At 22.6% G+C, this 21,796-nt stretch overlaps 6 protein-coding genes across 6 annotated transcripts; 3 read left to right on the plus strand and 3 right to left on the minus strand.

Annotated features, from left to right (window-relative positions):
* Positions 1 to 19: 19 nt before the first annotated feature.
* Positions 20 to 4,739, minus strand: PVVCY_0902650 (ATP-dependent 6-phosphofructokinase, putative; the record flags this gene model as incomplete). The annotated part of the gene is made up of 5 exons (XM_008626605.2): positions 20 to 106; positions 271 to 345; positions 432 to 951; positions 1,045 to 2,927; positions 3,168 to 4,739. 5 exons carry the CDS (start codon positions 4,737 to 4,739, stop codon positions 20 to 22), a joined length of 4,137 nt encoding a protein of 1,378 aa, XP_008624827.2.
* Positions 4,740 to 5,435: 696 nt separating this feature from the next.
* Positions 5,436 to 7,801, minus strand: PVVCY_0902660 (geranylgeranyl pyrophosphate synthase, putative; the record flags this gene model as incomplete). Its single annotated transcript, XM_008626606.2, has 11 exons — positions 5,436 to 5,488; positions 5,591 to 5,616; positions 5,861 to 6,021; positions 6,160 to 6,258; positions 6,369 to 6,454; positions 6,553 to 6,824; positions 6,936 to 7,007; positions 7,091 to 7,178; positions 7,266 to 7,364; positions 7,469 to 7,586; positions 7,745 to 7,801. 11 exons carry the CDS (start codon positions 7,799 to 7,801, stop codon positions 5,436 to 5,438), a joined length of 1,131 nt encoding a protein of 376 aa, XP_008624828.2.
* An 812-nt stretch (positions 7,802 to 8,613) lies between these two features.
* On the plus strand, positions 8,614 to 10,530 carry PVVCY_0902670 (conserved Plasmodium protein, unknown function; the record flags this gene model as incomplete). Its single annotated transcript, XM_008626607.1, has 1 exon — positions 8,614 to 10,530. The coding sequence occupies one exon, from the start codon at positions 8,614 to 8,616 to the stop codon at positions 10,528 to 10,530; it is 1,917 nt and encodes a 638-aa protein (XP_008624829.1).
* Positions 10,531 to 11,706: 1,176 nt separating this feature from the next.
* On the minus strand, positions 11,707 to 13,560 carry PVVCY_0902680 (CCR4-NOT transcription complex subunit 2, putative; the record flags this gene model as incomplete). The annotated part of the gene is made up of 1 exon (XM_008626608.1): positions 11,707 to 13,560. One exon carries the CDS (start codon positions 13,558 to 13,560, stop codon positions 11,707 to 11,709), a length of 1,854 nt encoding a protein of 617 aa, XP_008624830.1.
* A 2,433-nt stretch (positions 13,561 to 15,993) lies between these two features.
* PVVCY_0902690 (GPI-anchor transamidase, putative) lies at positions 15,994 to 17,382 on the plus strand (the record flags this gene model as incomplete). Its single annotated transcript, XM_008626609.1, has 1 exon — positions 15,994 to 17,382. The coding sequence occupies one exon, from the start codon at positions 15,994 to 15,996 to the stop codon at positions 17,380 to 17,382; it is 1,389 nt and encodes a 462-aa protein (XP_008624831.1).
* Positions 17,383 to 18,718: 1,336 nt separating this feature from the next.
* Positions 18,719 to 21,023, plus strand: PVVCY_0902700 (conserved Plasmodium protein, unknown function; the record flags this gene model as incomplete). The annotated part of the gene is made up of 4 exons (XM_008626611.2): positions 18,719 to 19,567; positions 19,739 to 20,399; positions 20,507 to 20,761; positions 20,956 to 21,023. 4 exons carry the CDS (start codon positions 18,719 to 18,721, stop codon positions 21,021 to 21,023), a joined length of 1,833 nt encoding a protein of 610 aa, XP_008624833.2.
* Positions 21,024 to 21,796: the final 773 nt, after the last annotated feature.

The raw sequence follows: 21,796 nt of genomic DNA on the forward strand, positions 1-21,796 counted from the left end.
GTAAACACACTACTGTGTCTCAAAACATGTATGTGTATCCAGGAGTATCCAAGTTTGTATCATACTGAACTGGACCTACATATATGTAGCTATCGTTGTATGCCCACTGTAACGAAAAAATTAAGAAAAAAAAAAAAAAAAAAAAAATAAAATAAAATAAAAATAAAAAATAAAAAAAAATATTTACGTGCCCATTTTTATACGAATTGACTAGTGTATGTTCACAACATTTTTAGCTATATTTTCATTTTGGTTAGTTTTTGATATTACCATATTTGCATTATACTTGATTGTCACCATTTGGCATGACTTCATTGATATGGGGACAGGGGAAACATAGTGATACTAAAAGGGGAATAAGTAAGCAGGTGGATATGTACATAGCATATATACATATTTATATGTTTTTGTTGATACTTAGCATTTTCTACCTTTTTGAACTTCTCCAAGTCATTCTGATTGTTTATAAAGTAAAAGCCGGGGTACAATGAGCTACTCCAATTTTGTTTGCTCAAACTTAACTGTCTAACGGATGTTACATAATTAACCAAGTTATTTTCTACAGCTATTCCAGCTAACAAGCCATGTGAAAAAGCCAATGAATTATCAAAATGTGTAGGTATAGAACAATTAATTTCTTTATCAACATTTTTAACAATTGTATTAAAATAAAATAAATAATTAATATCACTATATATTTTAATATTTTTTTCTGTTATTGTATTTGTTAAATTATTCATATGATTTTTATATGAATATAATAAATTATTATTTTTATTTTTATCCATTAAATTTTTTATATATTTTTTAATTTCATTTATTAGTAATATTTCAAAATCCGAATCTATATCTTCATTTAATCGTTTCTCTTTTATTAACAATTTTTCTTTAACTGATTTGGTACAGATCTTCAGTACTTCTATACTTTCTTTGGTTAGTAAATTTTCGAGCCTACAAATTGGGGAAAGTGAAAAATAAATATGCACATAGTTCATGCAAGACTAATGAAAGAGAAGGGGAGGTATTTTGTGTTTTTCGGATTACTGATCAGAAACAAAGTCCTGGTTTACAATCTGTGCGATTTCCATTTCTGTTTTCACATTATTATCAACATCTTTACATAAATCATCAAATTCTTTAATACAAAATAATAAATTTGAAGTTAGCAAAATAACTCCATAATTTTTCTTCCTATTTATTCTCTCAATAATAACTAAAGACATATATTCGATTATGGTAAATAAATTTATAAGGTGTCCTGCTACTACTGGTTCACCAATACAACATATATTACAGTGAGTTTCTAATTGGATAGATAATAATAAAGAAGAGGATATATTAGCTGGTATTTTAATAATATAATAATATTTATTTAAATTAATAGAACAACGTTGTATGTTACTAACTATGTTACTAATAATATGAACTGTTGTATGATATCCTATACTACATTCAATTAAATTTTTATCATAACTATTATAAATAGATATAGGAACAGTTATTATTTTTATATTAATATTTTTTTTTATAAATATTTCATTAAGTATATTCATAGTTGATATAACTTTTTCATCACCAATAAAAACTAAATTAATTATTTTATTATTTTCACATGTCTTTATAATTTTATTTATATTATCTGAATTAAACAGATTATAAATATTTACAACTTCACTGTCAGTTGTATTGTAAGATAGTTGACTTCCTAATAATGGGAACCCACCTAAATTTATAGAACTCTTTATATTATTATCATTTATTATACATATTTCATTATTTAGTAATCCTTTTATTCCTTTAATAAATCCAATTAATTTTAAATTATTAATAGATAATCGTTGATGCAATCCAGCTAAAATATTATTCACCCCTGGAACTACATGAGATAACATAACAACTCCAACACTTTTACAAAAAGGTTGATAAATATTATCATTTCGATTTGTGTAATTATAATTGTTATGATATTTGTTTATCATATTTTTCGACATCCCTTTTGATATAATTTTTGTGTTTATTGGATTTTCAGCTATAATATAAAAATCAGCTATTTTGTTAATATAATTAAAAGTATCACAATTTATTTTATTTCCAAAATTGTTTTCTATAATTTCGATACTTGTATTATGTCTTATTAAATTTGTATTAAATTTTATGATACCTTTTGTTAATATATTTTCAATTTTAGATAAACTATTCAAATGTTTATAATAATTACAATTAAAAGTTTGTTCATTGTTTTTATTAAAATTATGAATATTTATTTCGTCCTTATTATCATAATTTTCTGTATCATTATGTATACCTGTTATTGTAAAATTTATTTTATTACATATTTCATTTTCCATTTTAGATTTATAGATTAGCATATTATCATTAGTGGATATTTTATTTCCTGACTTGTAATATGAAAATAACTTTTCATGTTCATCTTTTGCGTAATAATTATATTGTATCCCACTTAATATTCTATAGTTATCATTTTCCAAATATCTTTGTCTCAAATTTTTATACTTTAAAAAATACTCATCATTAAGGTTTACTTTCTTTGTTTTTGTTTTTATTCCAACATGTTTTTCCATAAAAGTTTTATCATTTTCACAACAAACTATCTTTTCTTTTTTTCCATCCATTACAGTTTTAACAAATTTGTAAACTGGTATTCCTACAATTTTAATCTTGTTTACATTAGAAAGTATATGCTTCAAGTTTGTCACAACACACATATATCCGTTATATTTATTTATTATCATTTCAACACATCCAAATCCTAGTATATAACTATAAGCACAGTCAAAATTTGTTGGTAATGCACTTGTAACTTCATTTCCATAACAATGTGTTACAAATTCTACCTCATCAATGTTGTTATCAATTTTGTTTTTAACTAAAAAGGCCAATAGCTCTTCAACCCCCAGGTTGGTGTACTAAACGGATCGAAAAGGGACAAAGAAAAAAAAAAAAAAAAAAAAAATATATTTACAATTTTTTAAAAATAAATTCACCATTCTCCACAGATGGTAAACTAATTTGATGAACCACTCACAAGGACAAGCAAAACATAAGGAGTTCCCACGAAATGAACAACCCATGTAATATAGACAAATGTATAAAACAAACCAAATGAAAAACATGAATTAATTTTCATTTTTTTTGTAAAGACTTACTTGAAAATTGTCTGAAAGGATTTCTATCAAAAATTGGTTTTGAAAAAATAAAGGAAAAGATTGAAAAAGATTTAAATTTTCTTTATCCATATTAGTATGAATATAAGTTTTAAATTCTTTCATAATTTTAGAAGAAGGAGAATATATATATTCCAAATTAGGATCGTAATCTTTGTTATTTTCATTTTTAATGAAATCTGTTTTAAAATGTAAAGACAAATTTACTAAATTTTTAATGTCTTGAACATTTTTCAAAATACCTTCAGGAATTATTATAATACCATATTTTTTTTCTCCATTGTTATATCTTATTTTGATAGAATCAGCAATAAAATTTACCAAATCATTTAATGTCATTTTTTTTTTTTTAATTTCTTCTGATATTAAAACAATATTAGCTTTTGTTTGAAGAAAACATTCTAAAGCTATATGACTTGATTTATTACCAACAACTTTAACAAAATGATATCCTTTTTTATATGTTTGTATATATGACATTAAATAACTTATATATTGACAAGTAGTAAAAATTGTTGTATCAAAACCTAAGGAACATTCAACTAGTTCACTTTCTATTTCATTATGTATATTTGTTGGTACACTAATTATTTGTGTTTTTTTTTTAATCCGTCTAATTTTTTTAGGATATTTTTTTTTAACCTCTTCATCACTTATATCACTTACAATACTATATGTACTATCTTGATAATCTGTATATTCATTCTTTTGATTTTCTATAAATATAGATGAAGATAATTTATTATTTGTATTGTCATTTGTAATATTATATGGGTCTGTTACAGATGATATATCTACTTCATTCTTTGTAAAGGTGTCTAAATTGGTATTATTTTGTTTTGCTGAATTATGGATAAACTCAAAATATTCAGATAATATAGCTATTTCTTTACTAGTATTTATACCCCCAACTATTATTAAACCGTTTAAATCTAAATGTCTACATATTTTAAAACATTTTTTTATATTTACATGATTTTCTTCCATATTATTGACACCTTTATTTATCATATCAAAACCACCACTATTTCTAAACATACTTATATATTCATTTTTTAATTCCATAAAATTATATTCATTAATTCCTTCAAATCCATTTATAAAACCATATAATATATTTTTTTTATTTTTTTTTTTTAAACAATCTAAAGTACCACATATAATATTATGCCCCCCTGGGGCTTGTAAACCAACAAATAAAATTCCTAGTTTTATTATATCATCATCATTATATATATTTATCATTTCTTTAATAAATGAGTTTGATGTACTATTGCCTTTAGAAATAGGATCCGATATATTTGTTGACATTGTTTGATACCAACTTAGTTCATTATGATTTTCCAAACTTGTATTATCAATTTTCAATGTTATTAAAGGGTTTTTAATTATATTAGGAAAATATTTTTCTAGTTCCTTTTCATTATTATTTAAAATTATATCATTTTCTTTTATTATTATTTTATTTTTTAGAATACTTGGTAATGCTATTTTATGTTTTCGTCTTTCTTCTTGTAGTTCACTTAAATGTATCTGCGCATTTTCTATGTCCATTATTTCGTTAGCTAAATCTGGAAATATTGAATTTTATACAAAATAAATATACCACTTAAGAACAGAGAAGAAAAAAGAAGCATCAAAGCAAGCCGGTAACTTTATCTTCCTGAATAATTATTAATACATAATAATTGGAAACTAACTACCTTAAAAGGGTTTCATGCCTAATTGATATGTAAAAACATATCTAAACAAGACAGAAACAAATTAAACATATATTTCAAATTATAGTTCGGATAAATCAATGCATACACATACACTATGCTGATTGAATTTTTTAATTTTTCGTTTGTATGTCTTCTTTTGCATAATGTTAAAATAATTAAAAAATTGTTTTATTTTATATTTTGTAGCATACAAAAATATAATGTTTTTTATTGTATAAATGTATAGAATGTAAAAAAAAATTAAACACATGTAATAATATAAGGTGTATGCTTATAAATATCGTAAAAAAAATAAAAGTAAAATATAGAAATTGTACAGATTTATAGATTAGTATTTTTATATAATAAAATTTTTATGTACAAAAAAATTATATACATAGTGCCAATTATACATGTGTGCATACAAGTCTTACATTTATGTGTCATACACCAATTTAATGTATATACACTAAATTTCCATCTTTCCCATCACAGTTCATTGAAATATAAAATGATGGATAATATAAGATTAAAAAAAAATGAACAGTTATGCACCTGTAAACAATATATCCAATATGTACTTTAGTACATACTCTATGCCTGTATAAAAAAAAAACAAAAAATATATATAAATATATAAAGATATAAAACAACAGTCGGGGTGTATAGAAAATTATTTGGCTAGCTTTATATCATATATACCTTCATGCTGTAGCTTGCTTATAGCGCTAAAAATGGAAATAGAAAATGTAAGCAAATAAATAAGCAAATAAATAAGCAAATAAATAAACCAAATAAATAAACCAAATGAACGTGTTTGTTGAAAAAATAATTGCGCACACCACAAAAGGATATATTATATACAGATTTACGCAATCTATGAGCATATGTATATACACACAAATATTACATATAAATACAAATGAGTTAATATAAACATTTTGTAAGTTATTTTTTTTTCGTTTTTTTTACTTTATTATTTTTTCCTTTTGGGCTTGCTCATATTTATTGTAGTGCTCTTTAATATTATATTTCTCATATATACTTTCAATAATTTTAACACTTGCTACATTATTTTTTCCGTAATTTTTTATTATTTTTTCCTTATCTGATTCGGAACATAATTCGAAGGTCTGGTAAAGAGGAAAATATAATTTTTGCAAAAAAAAAAAGAAATAAGAATTGCCCAGTTTAATAGAAAAATCAAATTCATGTAATTATATATATATATACATTTGTATGAAGGATTGTATTCCCCTTTATATACACACCTTTATTAATAGCCAAGTTAATTTATTGTTTTGAATGTCCGATCCTATTTTTCCCGTTTGGGTGAAATCTTCATAAATATCCAAGTAATCATCATGTGCCTATAAAATAAGGGGAAATTTTGTTAAAATGTATAATAAAAAATTAAGATAGTGTAAAACAAAAATGAACATGTTAATATAAAAAAAAAATTAAAAGAATAAAAACAAACTTGAAAATATTCCCCCATCATAATAGAAATGTCTTCTATTTTTTTGTATAGTAAGTTATCCGTCGCTATTCCAGATAAGTGCATACCTATTGTAAATAACAATTATAAAATTCAAGAATATATGTTGTGCCGTTATTTTTTTCGCTCCTTTTTTATGAATACTTAAAACTATTGCTTATCTAACCACATGAAATTGGTAAAAAAAAAGAATAATATGCAGTTTTATGAACAACTACATTTTTGTAAACATCAAAATTGATCATCTTGGTATTTATCGTAGCTTGTTCTGGAATGGTAATATTATTTATGTCGACACCATTGTTTGGATCTGCATATTTATTAGAAAATATGTTTGTATCAAGGTGTTGACCAATTATTGTTTTTAAAACTGTATCTCTAAATGCTGCAATTATATTATTATAGCATGGATCGTTTCCTAAGTATATTTCAATAATTCTGCAAACGATCAAAAATAAAAGCATTATTTAGCAAAGGGGGTGTTAGTATTTCCAATTGATATTGCGCAACCACTTTATATATGCTCGAGTGTATTTCTTCTATACTTACTTGTAGATGGCATTCGACAAAAGAAGGCAATCGTTTACTGCATTTTTTGTCTCAACATCTTTTAAAAGGTACCTATAACCCAAACAAAAGTAGGAATGAATATATAAAATGGAAAAATAAACTTATAATGTAAAATATGTAATAATTTGTCATACCAGCAATGCTTATTTCGCCGAGTTTCTCCTTTATCCATAATATCATCTGCAACTAAGAAAGATGCCTGTAATATTTCTATACACCAAGCTGAATCAAAAACAAATAAGAAAAAGAAAATATTGAAAAGTTTCTAAAATATTTAATTTGGTGTATTTAGAAATTGTAAGTACTAACCTAAACATGCTGCTTTTTCCCATTCTGAATTATTAATGTCTCTATTTTTCACATACTCATAAATTAATATAACTAAAATGCCTCTATTATTTTTCCCTCCTAATAAAATAAAAACGGGACATATTTTTTCAGCTATATTTATCATTCTTTTCTACAGATATATAAGCATACTGTCATATACACATATGCAAAGCATATCATACCTAAACAATTATAGTCAAATAACACTTTGTAATATTTTAAAATATGTTCTTTTATATGATCCTTTAATGCAAGTTCGCTTATATGCTCAAGGAATGCATCTCTATACTTATCATACATCTGTTTTGTGGGGGTCAATGATTATATATATGTATTATATGTATATATGCATAATTTAGAGGCATTGGACGGGTTAGAAATATGAACATTTTATTATAAACAAAAATAATGTAGTTTATGATTTTTCACTTTTTAATATTATATGTATTTATTCTTACACTTCTAAAAAACTCTAAGCCGCTATCGGCTTCATCTGCTACTGTTTCTTTTTCCATATTTTTCTTATATATATATATATATATAATATTTTTTTATTATGTAATGAAATACAAATATACAATTTTATTTTGAATTCTGATTTACACTTCAATTGAACAAGCACACATAGTTTAAAAATACCAATCAAATTATAGTTATCATTTCAAAAATGTTCGAAAAAATATTTAAAGAATGTGGGCCTTTATATATATAAATAATTACATTTTGTATGGGAATATGATAATATTGTGAATTTTTTAACTTTTTTTTGTTTATATAATTAATTTTGTAGAAATGGTTATGTATATCATAAATGCGCCATATGTTGTTTTCTGGTATCCTGTTCTTTATAGTAAATAACTATTTAATTCAATATTATTTTTTAGAGTCGTAATAAAAATATTAGCCAATTAGTAATGAATTAGTTCCATGCCTGTTACGAAAAATTTATTCATATTGCGTATCATTTCAAAAAAAAAAAAAAAAAAAAAAAAGCATAATAAGCATAACAAATAATAAAATTATATATACATATTTGAACATACAAACGAATATATATAAACCCTCAATATTTATACAACTGAATAAATATCATGGGGTAAATACACTTATATATTATGTTCTGGATAAGAACAAGAAATTTCTGCAATGTTAATTTGAGAAAAAAAGAATAAGCATATCTCATTTTTTTTTTTATGACTGATTCAAATTCTTTTCGTTATATAATATAGCTAACAATATGCTAGAAGAAAATAACATACATATATCTGTTCAATATTAGGGGTAAATATTTAGGCATCTTTATTTTTTTGTAGTGTATTTGATTAAAATGGATAGCGACATAATTGACGAAGAATTTGTATATGGAAAAGATATAGAAAAAATAAAAAAAAAAAAGGAATTAATTTTAGATTGCTTAAAAGAAATAAATGATCCAGACCTAAAAAGGAATATAGTAGAACTAAATTTTGTTCGTAATTTAAAAATAAAAGAAAATAAAAATAGAAAATATAATGTCGAATTTGATTTAAATTTGACAACCCCTGCTTGTCCTGTCAAAGATGAATTAGTATCAGAGTGTAAACAAAAACTTAATGCATATGATTGGATCGAAGATATAAATATTAACATTACATTTTTTAGTTTTACCGAAAATGATAGAAAGAAAAATATAAAGAAAATTGAAAATATTATATTGATATATAGTTGTAAAGGGGGAGTAGGGAAATCATTTTTTTCTGTTAATTTTGCTTATTATTTAAAAAAACAAGGAGCAACTGTTGGACTTTTAGATGCTGATATTAATGGCCCAAGTTTACCAACACTCCTACCATTTGATCATACATATGCTAAATTTAAAACTCATAAAAAAAAAAAAAATGGTGTTAATAATAAAATATTTTATGAGCAAGAAAAGGTAAAGGATATAATAGACGAAGATAAAAATCATACTTTTTTAAAAAAAGAAAGTTATCAGGAAAATTATTATTTTGATACAACAAAAAATGGAATGAAAAATATGAGTAATAATGCCAAGCTAGTAGAAGACCATCATGATGAAGATTTTATTTCAACAAATAGTAATTGTAATAATAATGGTGAGAAAAAAAATAATAAAAAAATATATAGCGATTTATTTGAATCCTATACAAATGAAGAGATTGAAAGTGAAGAAAAAAAAGAAGAGAGAGATGATTATAGAGAAGAAGAAGAAGAAGAAGAATTTGCAATACCACTAATCGAACCATTGATATATAAAGATGTAAAATTGATGTCCTATGCATATATAAAAGATAAACAAAAGTTGGGTTTCGCTTCTTTTAGAGGACCAATATTAAATGAATTAATTAATGAATTTATTCATAATGTAAATTGGGGAGTATTAGATTATCTAATTATTGATATGCCTCCAGGTACTAGTGATATACATTTAAATTTATTTGAATCTGAACATATTGATGGTATTATTATGGTTACTACCCCAAATGATTTATCTATTAATGATGCCGAAAAAGGAATAAATATGTCTAACTATTTTAATATTCCTATTATTTGTTTAATTATAAATATGAATTATTTTGTTTGTGATAATTGTGATAAAAAGCATTATATTTTTAACAATTGTGATATTAAATCTTTACAAAAAAAAATAAGCAAAATATATGAATTTCCATTCCATCCCCTTGTTCCAAAAAATGTATATTTCAATACTGATTCTGATAATATAGAAAATAAAGATAAAGAAAATGATCGTAAATTTCCACTTATACTTTCCTTTGAGAAACATTATTTAATTGAAAAACTCGAAGAGATATTTGAAAATGCTACAAGAGAAATTTCAATTATAAAATATAATCATACCTTAAATTTACCATCTATACAACTTTATAATAAATATTATATTCAATTAAGTTTTGATTCAATTCAAAATAAATATGTTTTTTCAGATGATGTATTAACTTGTAATTGTAAGGATATACGTTTAAAATGTGCTTGTGATATATGTACAAATTTAAAAAAAAATAATATACAAAAAAAAAAAAATCTAAAAAAATATGTTTTTAATCATAATATATATGTAAAAGAAATAATCAAATTAGGCGCATACAATGTTAAATTTATTTGGTCTGATGATCATGTTTCTATTTATTCATATTCATATCTAAAACATATATTCCAAAAAAAAAAAATAACAGGTCCAATCCCATATTGCAGCTCTAACAATATATCAAAATATGATTGGTAAGTAATGAATTATCATTTTTTTGTGCTTCTTAAAAAAAGTCTAATTATTTTCAAAATTGTGTCTCTACACATTTTAATATGGAAAGATAGTATTTCTATCTCTCTGTAATTTTTATAAGTTTGATAATCCACTTGTTTGTTCATCATATTATTCGTTTTCACAATATTTGCATTTTTTCATCATCATTATTATTATTATTAATTTTTTCTTGATGTTTTAACAATTTGTTAAACCCATATTTGCATTTATTTAAACACATTAATTTTTGTCATATACATATTTCGATAAATGACACATTATTGTCACATGAACAGTCATGTGAATTTATTTGATAAGCGATTGTCATTTAGTTCTCGATAGTGGTGAAGTATGGATAACTTCAATTTTCTATATTAATAAAAATAAAAGTTCAAAATAGAAATTCAAAATAGGCATATAAAAAATGAAATTAAATTCGGTTGCTCATACTTTATGTCAGTATATTTTATCGATTCACCATCCATTCTACCCATTCTATTTTACGCAATAAGCAAAAATGGGGTCTGTGATAAAATGCATTAATTTTGTATAGGATATAAATATTGTTTTACATAAAAACGGGATGTTTATTTTTTCATTTTTTATGGAAAAAAAGGCGAAAAAAATATATATAATATAATGAAAAGTTGACGTATTTATTTCGGGTGTAATAACCCATATACACAATTTTTGCACGTATAATATTGTACATGTATATACGCATATTCTTCTTTCAAGTCATAATATAAATGCATACTTGATAAAAGAAAAAAGAAAAACATAATGAACAAAAGATAAACTTCTATAGAATGAAAAAGGGAAAAATCAAACATGAAATAAAATGCACATACATGTGCATATTCCATAAGACAATTAAAAATTATCAAAACGGATTTTCATAATAAAAAATAACTATAAAAATGGCAACAAAACGAATGTGGTTTTCCACGATAATTTTTATTTTAAGGACTAGCTATTTTGATCATCAATAGGATATATATGGCAATGTATTTTTGATATATGCACATGCATAGGTATGCATAATATATAATCCGATTTAAAGACAAAACATTATTAGGTTATAGTAGCATTCCCTTTGAATATTAGAACTCTCTATTGGGGATTTTTCTTTATATTTTTTATACTCTCTTTTTATTATTAGGGTGAGTTGGGAATGTTTATATTGCTAGATTGTGGTTCATAAGCAGATGGAATATTAGTTGAATTATTTTGCTGAATATTATTATAGTAAGATTGTATTTTAATTATTTCTTCAATAGATTTTGTTATTTCATCAACATTCATTATATCTTTTGGATTTAAAAAATTATTATAATTTTTTTTTGACCATGCACTTGGATCGAAATAAACCCAAGACGAGCATTTTTCTATTTGTGTTAAATTATTCGTAGTATTAGGAGTAAACCATTTTTTATATCTACTATGATATAGCCATTTTCTTATGTATAGTTCAGAAGCTGCATAAACTTGTAAAATATCTCTTGGTAAATTATAAAAAATATAGAATAATGTTTCTGTTTGTAATTTTAATAATAAAGATAAACGGACTTGAAATTGAGTATTCATATATGATTCAGGTCTTACAAAATAATCATCTTTCATAGTTGGGTTATCTGATATAGGGGATGTAAATGAAGGGAAAATAAAATCTGGAGAATTTAAATTTAATCCTAGTGTTGTTAAATCAGTTCCTAAAGATAGTTTATTTAAATGGGAATCATTTGCTTTTATTGATTTTAGTATACCTAAAATACCATAATTTTTTCTATTATATATTTTTGATCTTTCTGTTGTTTCGTATAATATTTCTTCCAATGATAGATCTTCATTATTTTCTATGTCAGATGAATTTTCTTTTTTTCCGTTTGTTTCTACTTTATTTGAAGAAATATTCATTTTATTTTCATTATTATTTTTTTTTTTCTTTTTTTTTTCTGTATGTGTTTCCTTTTCTGAGGTTTGTCTACCACCTGCTTCTTTCTGGACATTTGCAATTTTTATACCATTTTCTTTGTTATTATTTTTTTCGATATTTGTTTTATTTAATTCTTTTTTCTTTATATTTTTATCGTTATTCCCTTTTGGATTTTCCCCTTTTTTATTCATATTTGTATTTACTATTTCATTTTTATTTTTCGTATAGTTATAATCGTTATTACTCGTAGGGCTCGCACTTAATGATGAGTTTAAATTATGTTCATTTGTTTTTGTACCTTTTTTATTTTTTTTACCCTTTGTATTTTCATTGTTTATAGTATTAGAATTTTCAGGTTTGTCTACAATTTTATCTTGCTTATTTTTATGGTCATCATTATTATTTTGATTATTTTTATTTTCCAAATGTGTCTGATTTGAATTGTTTTTCATATGTTTAATATTGCTATCTTTTATTGTATTGGTTTCTGAATTTGAATTTTGTTCATTCTTATCATTTTTTCCTTTTCCTTTTGTTTTTTTTTTATTTTGATTTTTTTCAATATTATTATATTCGATGCATGATGATTGTTCTTCACTTTCCCCTAGAGCAATATTACTTGGATCAGAAGAATTACATATTTTTTCATTAATTTTATTTTTATCATTTTTTGCATTATTTTTCTTTTTATCATTGTTTGCATTTTTTTTCTTCTCCTTTTGTTCGATAGATTTATTATGAGTTAAGTTTGATTTTGCACAATTTGGTGAAGAAGGAATTTCACTTTTTTTATCGCTATTCCAACTTTCATTCATATTATTAGAATGTTCTACACCAGATCCAGAATTTTTATTTATAACATTTGTATCATTTTCTTTATTTTCATTATGATTTTTTCCAAGTTCTTTAGAATTTGTATTCAAATTGTCTGTCACATTTTCACTCGTTTCATTGTTAAGGTTTTCTTTATTTTCATTTTTCTCATTTTCAGGTGTATTTTTTTTTTTCTTCTTTTTAAATAAATTTAAGAATGTTTTGGTTTTTTCCTTTGAATTTTCGTTATGTTCTTTATCCATGCTTTTTTTTTTTACTTTTTAATCACCTTATACGTATATGTATGTGCATCTATGTATACCCCTACGTATTGTGTGTATACTATGCTTTCATACCATATGTATACGTATCAATATGAAGTATGTTAATTTTTATGTACACAAACAAATTATCAAATATTAATTTTAGTATATTATTCTGCATATATCTTACATTATTTGTTTACCTAAAAAATGTATAAATAAATCAAAGATCCATGCATATATATAGATGCATAATTCTTGTACACTTATACAGGTGTATATATTTTTTTTTACTTTTTTTTATATGTATATCATTTATTTTCTATTTATAATGTATAATTCATTATTTGTTTTATCGGAATCATTGTATTTATTTTATTTATACATATGTATACAATATATATTATTTTTTTCTTTGCATTTATTGGAATGTCAAATATTACACATATATCCATACCCAATTTTTTTAAGATTGCATATCTTGCTTCTTCGTTTTAAAATGTTATTATATTTAGTTTTTTTTATTTATAAATTATTTATGATTTATAAATTTTGTAAAAATGTGCGATAAAACAATGACCTTTTTAATATTCATGCATCATATAATTAAATAACTGTACGCCTACGTTATTATAGGTATATACATTAAGATTACAAAATCCGTAGATAGTGTAATTTGTTAAATTTATGGTGTTCATGAAAAAATATAATAAATAAAAAAAGTACATAAACAAGAGGGCATTATTATGTCATACATATATGGGAATAAATAGATGTGTATAATTGCTTGTTTCAAAATACTTGGAAATAGCAAATTCAAAAGCATAATAGAAATATTTTATTCCTTTAATATACTTGATAAACAAGGATATATATATATAAAAGAAAAATAAGCTTATATTAAATACAAAGTAAACAATAGATTGCACATTAAGGTTTTTTAGTTTTTCTATTCGTTAAGTGTCATCATGATATAACTATATTTAGGGTAAAAGGGAAACAAATGAAAAAAAATTTAAATCAAATAAATTATAAAATGTTTCTTGTAGTTTATATTGAAAAAGCAATGAGTTTAACTTTATTAAATTGCTTATATATATTACACATTAGCTATTTTGAATATGTAAACATTTTTCAAAAAATAACGAAAAATAGTTATATCATATTATATGTGTATTTTTAGCCTTATCAAAAAAAAAATATAAAGATATATATGTCTGTTATAGGAATTTTTTAAATAACCTAAAATTGCCTTTATTCTAATTTATAATAATACAGTTGTATTTGGAACATTGCTTATGTTTGAAAAAGAAAAAAAGAAATTCTGGTACTAGCTTATGATCATTTAACAATATATACTTATTTATTTATTTACATTCTTTCTTATAAATTATTTTTTCAATTGGTGTTATATAAAACAAAAGTGTTTCTATATTTGATTAACAGCTGGAGTATATGCTATATATTACATACGTGTGTGTGTGTGCATGTGAAAATGTGTATATAAATATATGAAGAATAATTAAAAGGAAACTCACTAATAGGTGTAGTAAATACATAGTTATTCAATTAAAAAAAATGTTATTTTCTTTTACTATTTGATAATATAACATTTGAATTTTATTTCATTTATTTTGTAACATTTCTAATATGGACTTGTACATTATTTCCCGTTTCAATGTTTCGTAGAAAAGGTTAAAAATAAAAAGGACAAAAAACAAACTTAGTTTGGTCTAGCATTTACAAATTAATCATTGTACTATTAATAAAGGATTTATTATAATTACAATTTTCGATTAAAGGGATATAGAGTATATTACTATTTTATTCTTTAGATAGCTGTAATCATAACAATTGGAATATATTTAATATATTTTTTTATTTTACAAACCTTAAATTAATAAAAAATTACAGCTAATATGCATTAACTAGTATATATATATTTTTATCAATTTTGTATTTAAAAGAAAAAAAAAATGTGGCTTGAAATATGTTATGAAAATTTTTGAATATTTGTAAATATATAATTTTGAGCATACTAAAAATTTTATTACACTTTTTACTTCCCGCCTGCTAAAGTAAATTACAATGACACCTTTTAATTGAAAATTAATATATTATTATTGTTTTATTTTTTATGTTTTTTTTCTCTATTATTTGTGTTGAAATAATATATACGAGGGTGAATGTGAGTAGGATATATCTAATTATGGCTCATACATTTATGTAAAAAATTTGAATAAACATTTATTTATTCATTATAAGGTATTCAAATTGATAACTTCAAGGACGATTTTTTCAAAGGGCCATAAAAAGAAATTGGAAGAAACACATGTAAAAAAAAGACGATAAAGAAGGGAGTTACATATACAATAATATGAGAAAAAAAACAAGAAGACGAAAAAAAGGTAATACATTATTATACTTTCTAAAATGGAACTAAAAATAGGGATAGTTATATATTTATTGGTAGCAATAAAATGTGTAATTGGGTCGATTTATTTTTCTGGTGTAGACATAAAAAATATAAAAAGTAAATATGATGAAATAAAAAATAGTAATAACAAAAAAAATATAAACGAAATAATATTAAAAGAATTAAAAAAAAATAATTACATGAATAGTAATGTTATAGCATTAAGTACATCAAGGCATTATTTTAATTACAGACATACAGCTAATTTATTAATTGCATATAAATATTTAAAAAATAATGGGGATATTATAGATAATAATATTTTACTTATGTTGCCATTTGATCAAGCTTGTAATTGTAGAAATATTATAGAAGGTACAATTTTCAAAAAATATGAAAAATTTCCAAATGAATATCTTAATAAAAATATGGAAGAAAATTTATATAATAAATTAAATATCGATTATAAAAATGATAATATAAATGATGAACAATTAAGAAAAGTTATAAGACATAGGTACAACAGTTTTACACCTTCTAAAAATCGATTATATACTAACGAATATAATGAAAAGAATTTATTTATATATATTACAGGACATGGTGGAATAAATTTTTTAAAAATTCAAGAGTTTAATATTTTAAGTTCTTCTGAATTTAATTTATATATTCAAGAATTACTTATAAAAAATATATATAAATATATTTTTGTTGTAATCGACACATGTCAAGGTTATAGTTTTTATGATGATATACTATCATTTATAAATCAAAATAAAATAAAGAATGTTTTTTTATTGTCCTCATCTGATAGAAATGAAAATAGCTATAGCTTTTTCTCAAGTAAATATTTAAGTGTTTCAACGGTAGATCGATTTACTTATAATTTTTTTGATTATATGGAAAATATCCATCAAATGAAATCAAAAGAAATATATAAAAATTTGAAATTATTTTCATTACAAAATATATTGAATTATTTAAAAACAAAAAACTTAATGTCACACCCCACAATAAATAATTCAAAATTTAATGTATCATCATTTTTACATGATCAAAATGTTATCTTTTACGACTCAAGCATGTTGTTTCCAAAAATATTTCTTACCAAACTTAATAATAATACAAACAACCCCAACAACAATCATGATAATATTCATTCTGAGCATACATGCTTTGGTTATTTAGGTATATGCGATCATATAAAAAGTCAAATATATTTAAATATGGAAAGTTTATATCACGATCGAAGCTATTATAGCAACGACGATGTGCATAATAGTTATGAATTTTATTTCACTGATATATGTTCTAATTTTAAATATTTTGATATATATTATATGACAATATTTTTGATTTTGTTATTTTTTATTTTACTTTTTCTTATACTATTTGTATTAAACTAATTTGTGTGTGCACATTGGAATATATCCATTAACCTGTTTTATACTTTACATTTTATCAAATTTATAGCATATATTTCATTATTATAAACTAATACCATTGTTGCCTTCTTGTGGCCATTTTTTTTTTGATATATTTATTTGTTTAGTTTTTTCTTTTTTAGTAATTTTCATTAAAAAGTAGAAAGACGCATTCTTTAAGCATAATTTATATGATAAACATTTTTTAAAGGCATAAAAAAAAAACTATATATATGTTTGTATTTATAGACATCCGAAAAAAAATATAGCAACATTTTATACAAAAATAGAAAACGCAAACTGCATATATATGCCCATTTTAATATTGTATTTTTCAGGAAATACAAATTTAAATATATATATTTTAATCCACAATTGTATAATATTAACTGTGCTACTTATGCACTATTCTAAATTAGTAATAAAATGCGAGAATTTTTTTTATGCATATAATATAATATTTTTAGTATTAATCAAATATATTGCATAGTTACAAAAAACAATTAATGGGCATCACAATATATTTATCTGCATACATATAATATATATATTTAAATAGCAATGTTATAAATATACATATTCCTTAATTTTTTTACATTTATTTTGTTCTTTAAAATTTGGGAAAATTAAATAATCACGATATTATTTATATATAGTATCATATAAAGTTAATGAAAAATACTACACTAAAAATATTATATGTTTAAACGAAATACAAATAATAACAATGTTTTAAAATTATACATTTAGAAAAATTTAATATATGCAATAAATAATTACGGATTTTGTATTTTATTTGATATATATTATACCGTTTTATTATTTTTTTTTTATTTGTTTGGTGGTATTTTTAATAAAATACACAAAAACACCCGTCTATAAAAATTAATTCATTCCGAAATACATCAACATAATTTTTAGTTTTTATTTTTAGTTTGTGCTTTCCTTTGCGCATTTAAGACATTTGTCTTTTACAAATGTTAAGTTCGAAAATTTAGTTTTTTATTTGTCAATGTGTAAATGCATACATATATGTATTTGGATATATATAATTAATAGTTTATATGTTATATATATATATTGTATTTTATTCCTACAGTTTGTATAACAGTATTTATAAGTGCACGACTTTTTCCATCCTATTTCGTATGATTACGTTTGCTGTTGGTTTTTGTTTGTTCATTTTATTCGTTCATTTTTATTTGTTCATTTTTGTTTGAAGCATCAATTGAAATATATACATTTTAATATATCTAAATAATTTGATTATTATATTTGCTACTTATCTTATGCATATTCAAATCGACAAAACAGGAAAATGAATATAAGACACGTAGAAGGCTGTGAATATAACGAAAAAGAAAATGATAAAGCATATAAAGATGAGATTAAAAAGGTTATGGAAAATTTAATAAGTGAGAGGAAAAAACATTTCCAAGAGCAAGATAATTATTATAATGATACACGAATATGTGCTTGTCCTAATATATTTTGTAATATTTATACAGATCTATATAATTGGTTTGGTTTTAAAAATTGTAAAAAGATAGATACAGAATCATTAAATACATGTTTTACGGATATAACAAATGGGGGTGTAGGATATTATGAAAAGTTGATTGTATTAGGAAGTAGAATTTTAGAATTATATAGTGAATTACATTTTTTTAATAAATATAATTATGAAAAAGATAAAGAAATTGTTCAAGATTTACATAAAAGTCTTACACCAATTAAAGATGTCGTTTATCATTATTTATATGTTCAAAAAAGAAAAAATCGTATAATATATAAAAATAGTTTATATTTATTTGGATATTCTTATTTATATACACCTTTATTTTTTAATAATAAAAATTCTATTATAAAATATGTTAAAGCATGTATAGCATATTCAGTTAAATTTAGTAGAGCAAATATCTTTTCATGGATGCCAGTTTTAATAGAGCATATATATCACTCTCAAAAATTAAAAATTTCAAACATAGAAGAAGAAAATGAATTGTTACAAGACTTACAAGAATATTTTGGTTATCAGTTTGATTATATATTACCTAGAATAGCTGAATGTTTTAGTCATCATAATCTGTATATTAAAAATTCACATCTAACAGGATTACATATTATTCGTATCTTTGCTAACGACTATTTTTCCCTTTTAGCTGATGTAAACACCCCCGATAAATATGCATTCGTGTGCTAATTTTTATGACCTTATATTTTTTTTTTTCCTTCTTAGTTGCACAAATGAACTTAGAATGTATCACTATTATGAATTCAAAGAATTGCATATGCATACATATATAATTTATTAACAATTTTTTTTTACATTTTTTAGGACGTAAACATTGAGGGAAAGGAAAGAGCTATATGGGTGCGAGAAGAAACCGATGCATTTTTAAACTCCATGTGCATAGAAATATTTAGTGGGTGCATGGTGTCACTAAACAAATATTTAAATGAAAAAAATGTGAAGATATCTAAAATAAGAGATATTTTTGAGATGATAGTATCATCATGTTGGGTTTTAGGAAATGAAAAAAGAAATAAAATATGGGTAAGTGCATTAATACAAAGATTAAGACAAGTTCAATTGTTAACTCAAATAACTACAATAGAGCAATGGTCTTATAGTATAAAAAAATATAATGATATGAACATAAATAATTTTGTAAAGGATATTTACAATTTTAATAACATAAATGGAAATATATTATCTCCCTTCCAATTACAAAATTTAAATATTTATTTACCTCCTAAAGAGACAAATATTAAACAAATCCCATATTATACAACATTATCCGATAAATATAAAAATCGATTTAAACAAGGAACTGGTAAAATCGAGCAAGAACATCCAAATGGATGCAAACTTTATGATGTTTTAAGTAATATTACAAATAATATACAAAAAAGTTTTAAATCTAGAACCTCAAAACATTTCCAAACAACAATAGTAAAAAAATCTTTGACTCCAAATCAACCAAATAATTTTCCAGGTAAAAAAATACAAATAAAAAGAAAAAATAATTAAACAGTTTTACGCAAAAATATATTTTACTGTAAAAAAAAATACATATATATGCATACATCTTTATAAACACAGATATGAGATTTAGCAATTTTAAGACAGAAGTGACTTTTAATGAAGTTCCAACGAACATTATTAATACAGGGCATTTAGACCATTTAAAGTATAACCAAGAAAATAATAAAAGTGTTTCAAAAAATAAAAATAATAAAATTCCCGTTAAAATAAAATATATTAAAGATTCAAAAGATGATGATAAATCAAAATATGTTATAGAAATCCCAAAAAAGGAATTAAAAGGAAAGAATAGCAAAGATCATATAAAAGCTGGTTAGAACAAATAAATAACTTCATGTTAATAATTTATGGAAACATAAAATTATTATTTCGAAAAAGACATTCATTTCATTGCATTATAAATTTTGTTATCACAAAAAGTTGTTTTTTTCCTTTGTATATGATGCCATCGTGTATATATTTAATTATGTACATATGCATATCTAATAATTACTTCTTTTTTTCAGTGTTATGGGGGAATAGCAAGAAGGGATTAGAAATTAAGCTTCCCGTTGAGACAAATAATAAAATATAAAAGCGAATTAAAGATAAATAAAAAATATGGCATATCTCATAATTCTTTATAATAGTATACCGTTTAATATGTATAAAGAGAAATTATATATTTCAGACTAATTCATATTATAAATATGATTTTTGTAAAATAATAAATTATGTACTATATTATACATGTATATGCACAACATAATTGTATTTATTTTGTCCCCCCTTTTTTTTAAGTACTGTATTTTAATATTTGTTCTATGCACATATGCATACATGTCTGCATATATATTTTTGTGTTATCCATAAATTATAAACAATATTTTTTACATAATTCATACATATGTTTTTTTCGAATGATATAAGAAAATCATCATAGTATCGATTCGTTATTATTTTTAAGGATGCTAAATGTTCATATTTTATATATAAAATAAAAAACAATAACATAAATATATAAAGTTATAAAAAAAGGATAATATGTCTCATCTTTTTCATTTATATAATATTGTTCCATCATATGTTTAACAAATCATAAAAATATAACAACATACAGTTGTAATCATTTCAAAATAAATATATATAAATATTTCTGAACAAAAGAAAAAATATATATAATAGTAAATGGTGCTACTATAAGAATGCCACTGTTTTATTTTTTCTTTATTACTCTTATTATGTAACAAATAAATAAATAAAATTTTTGGAAATCTATTATATGAAAATTAATACATATATAATATTATGGTAAGGGATATGTAAGCAAAAATTAAGAAAAAAAAAATATATTATAGAAAAAAAATT

Source organism: Plasmodium vinckei, assembly GCF_900681995.1.
Source record: "Plasmodium vinckei vinckei genome assembly, chromosome: PVVCY_09".
NCBI classification, from domain to species: domain Eukaryota; phylum Apicomplexa; class Aconoidasida; order Haemosporida; family Plasmodiidae; genus Plasmodium; species Plasmodium vinckei.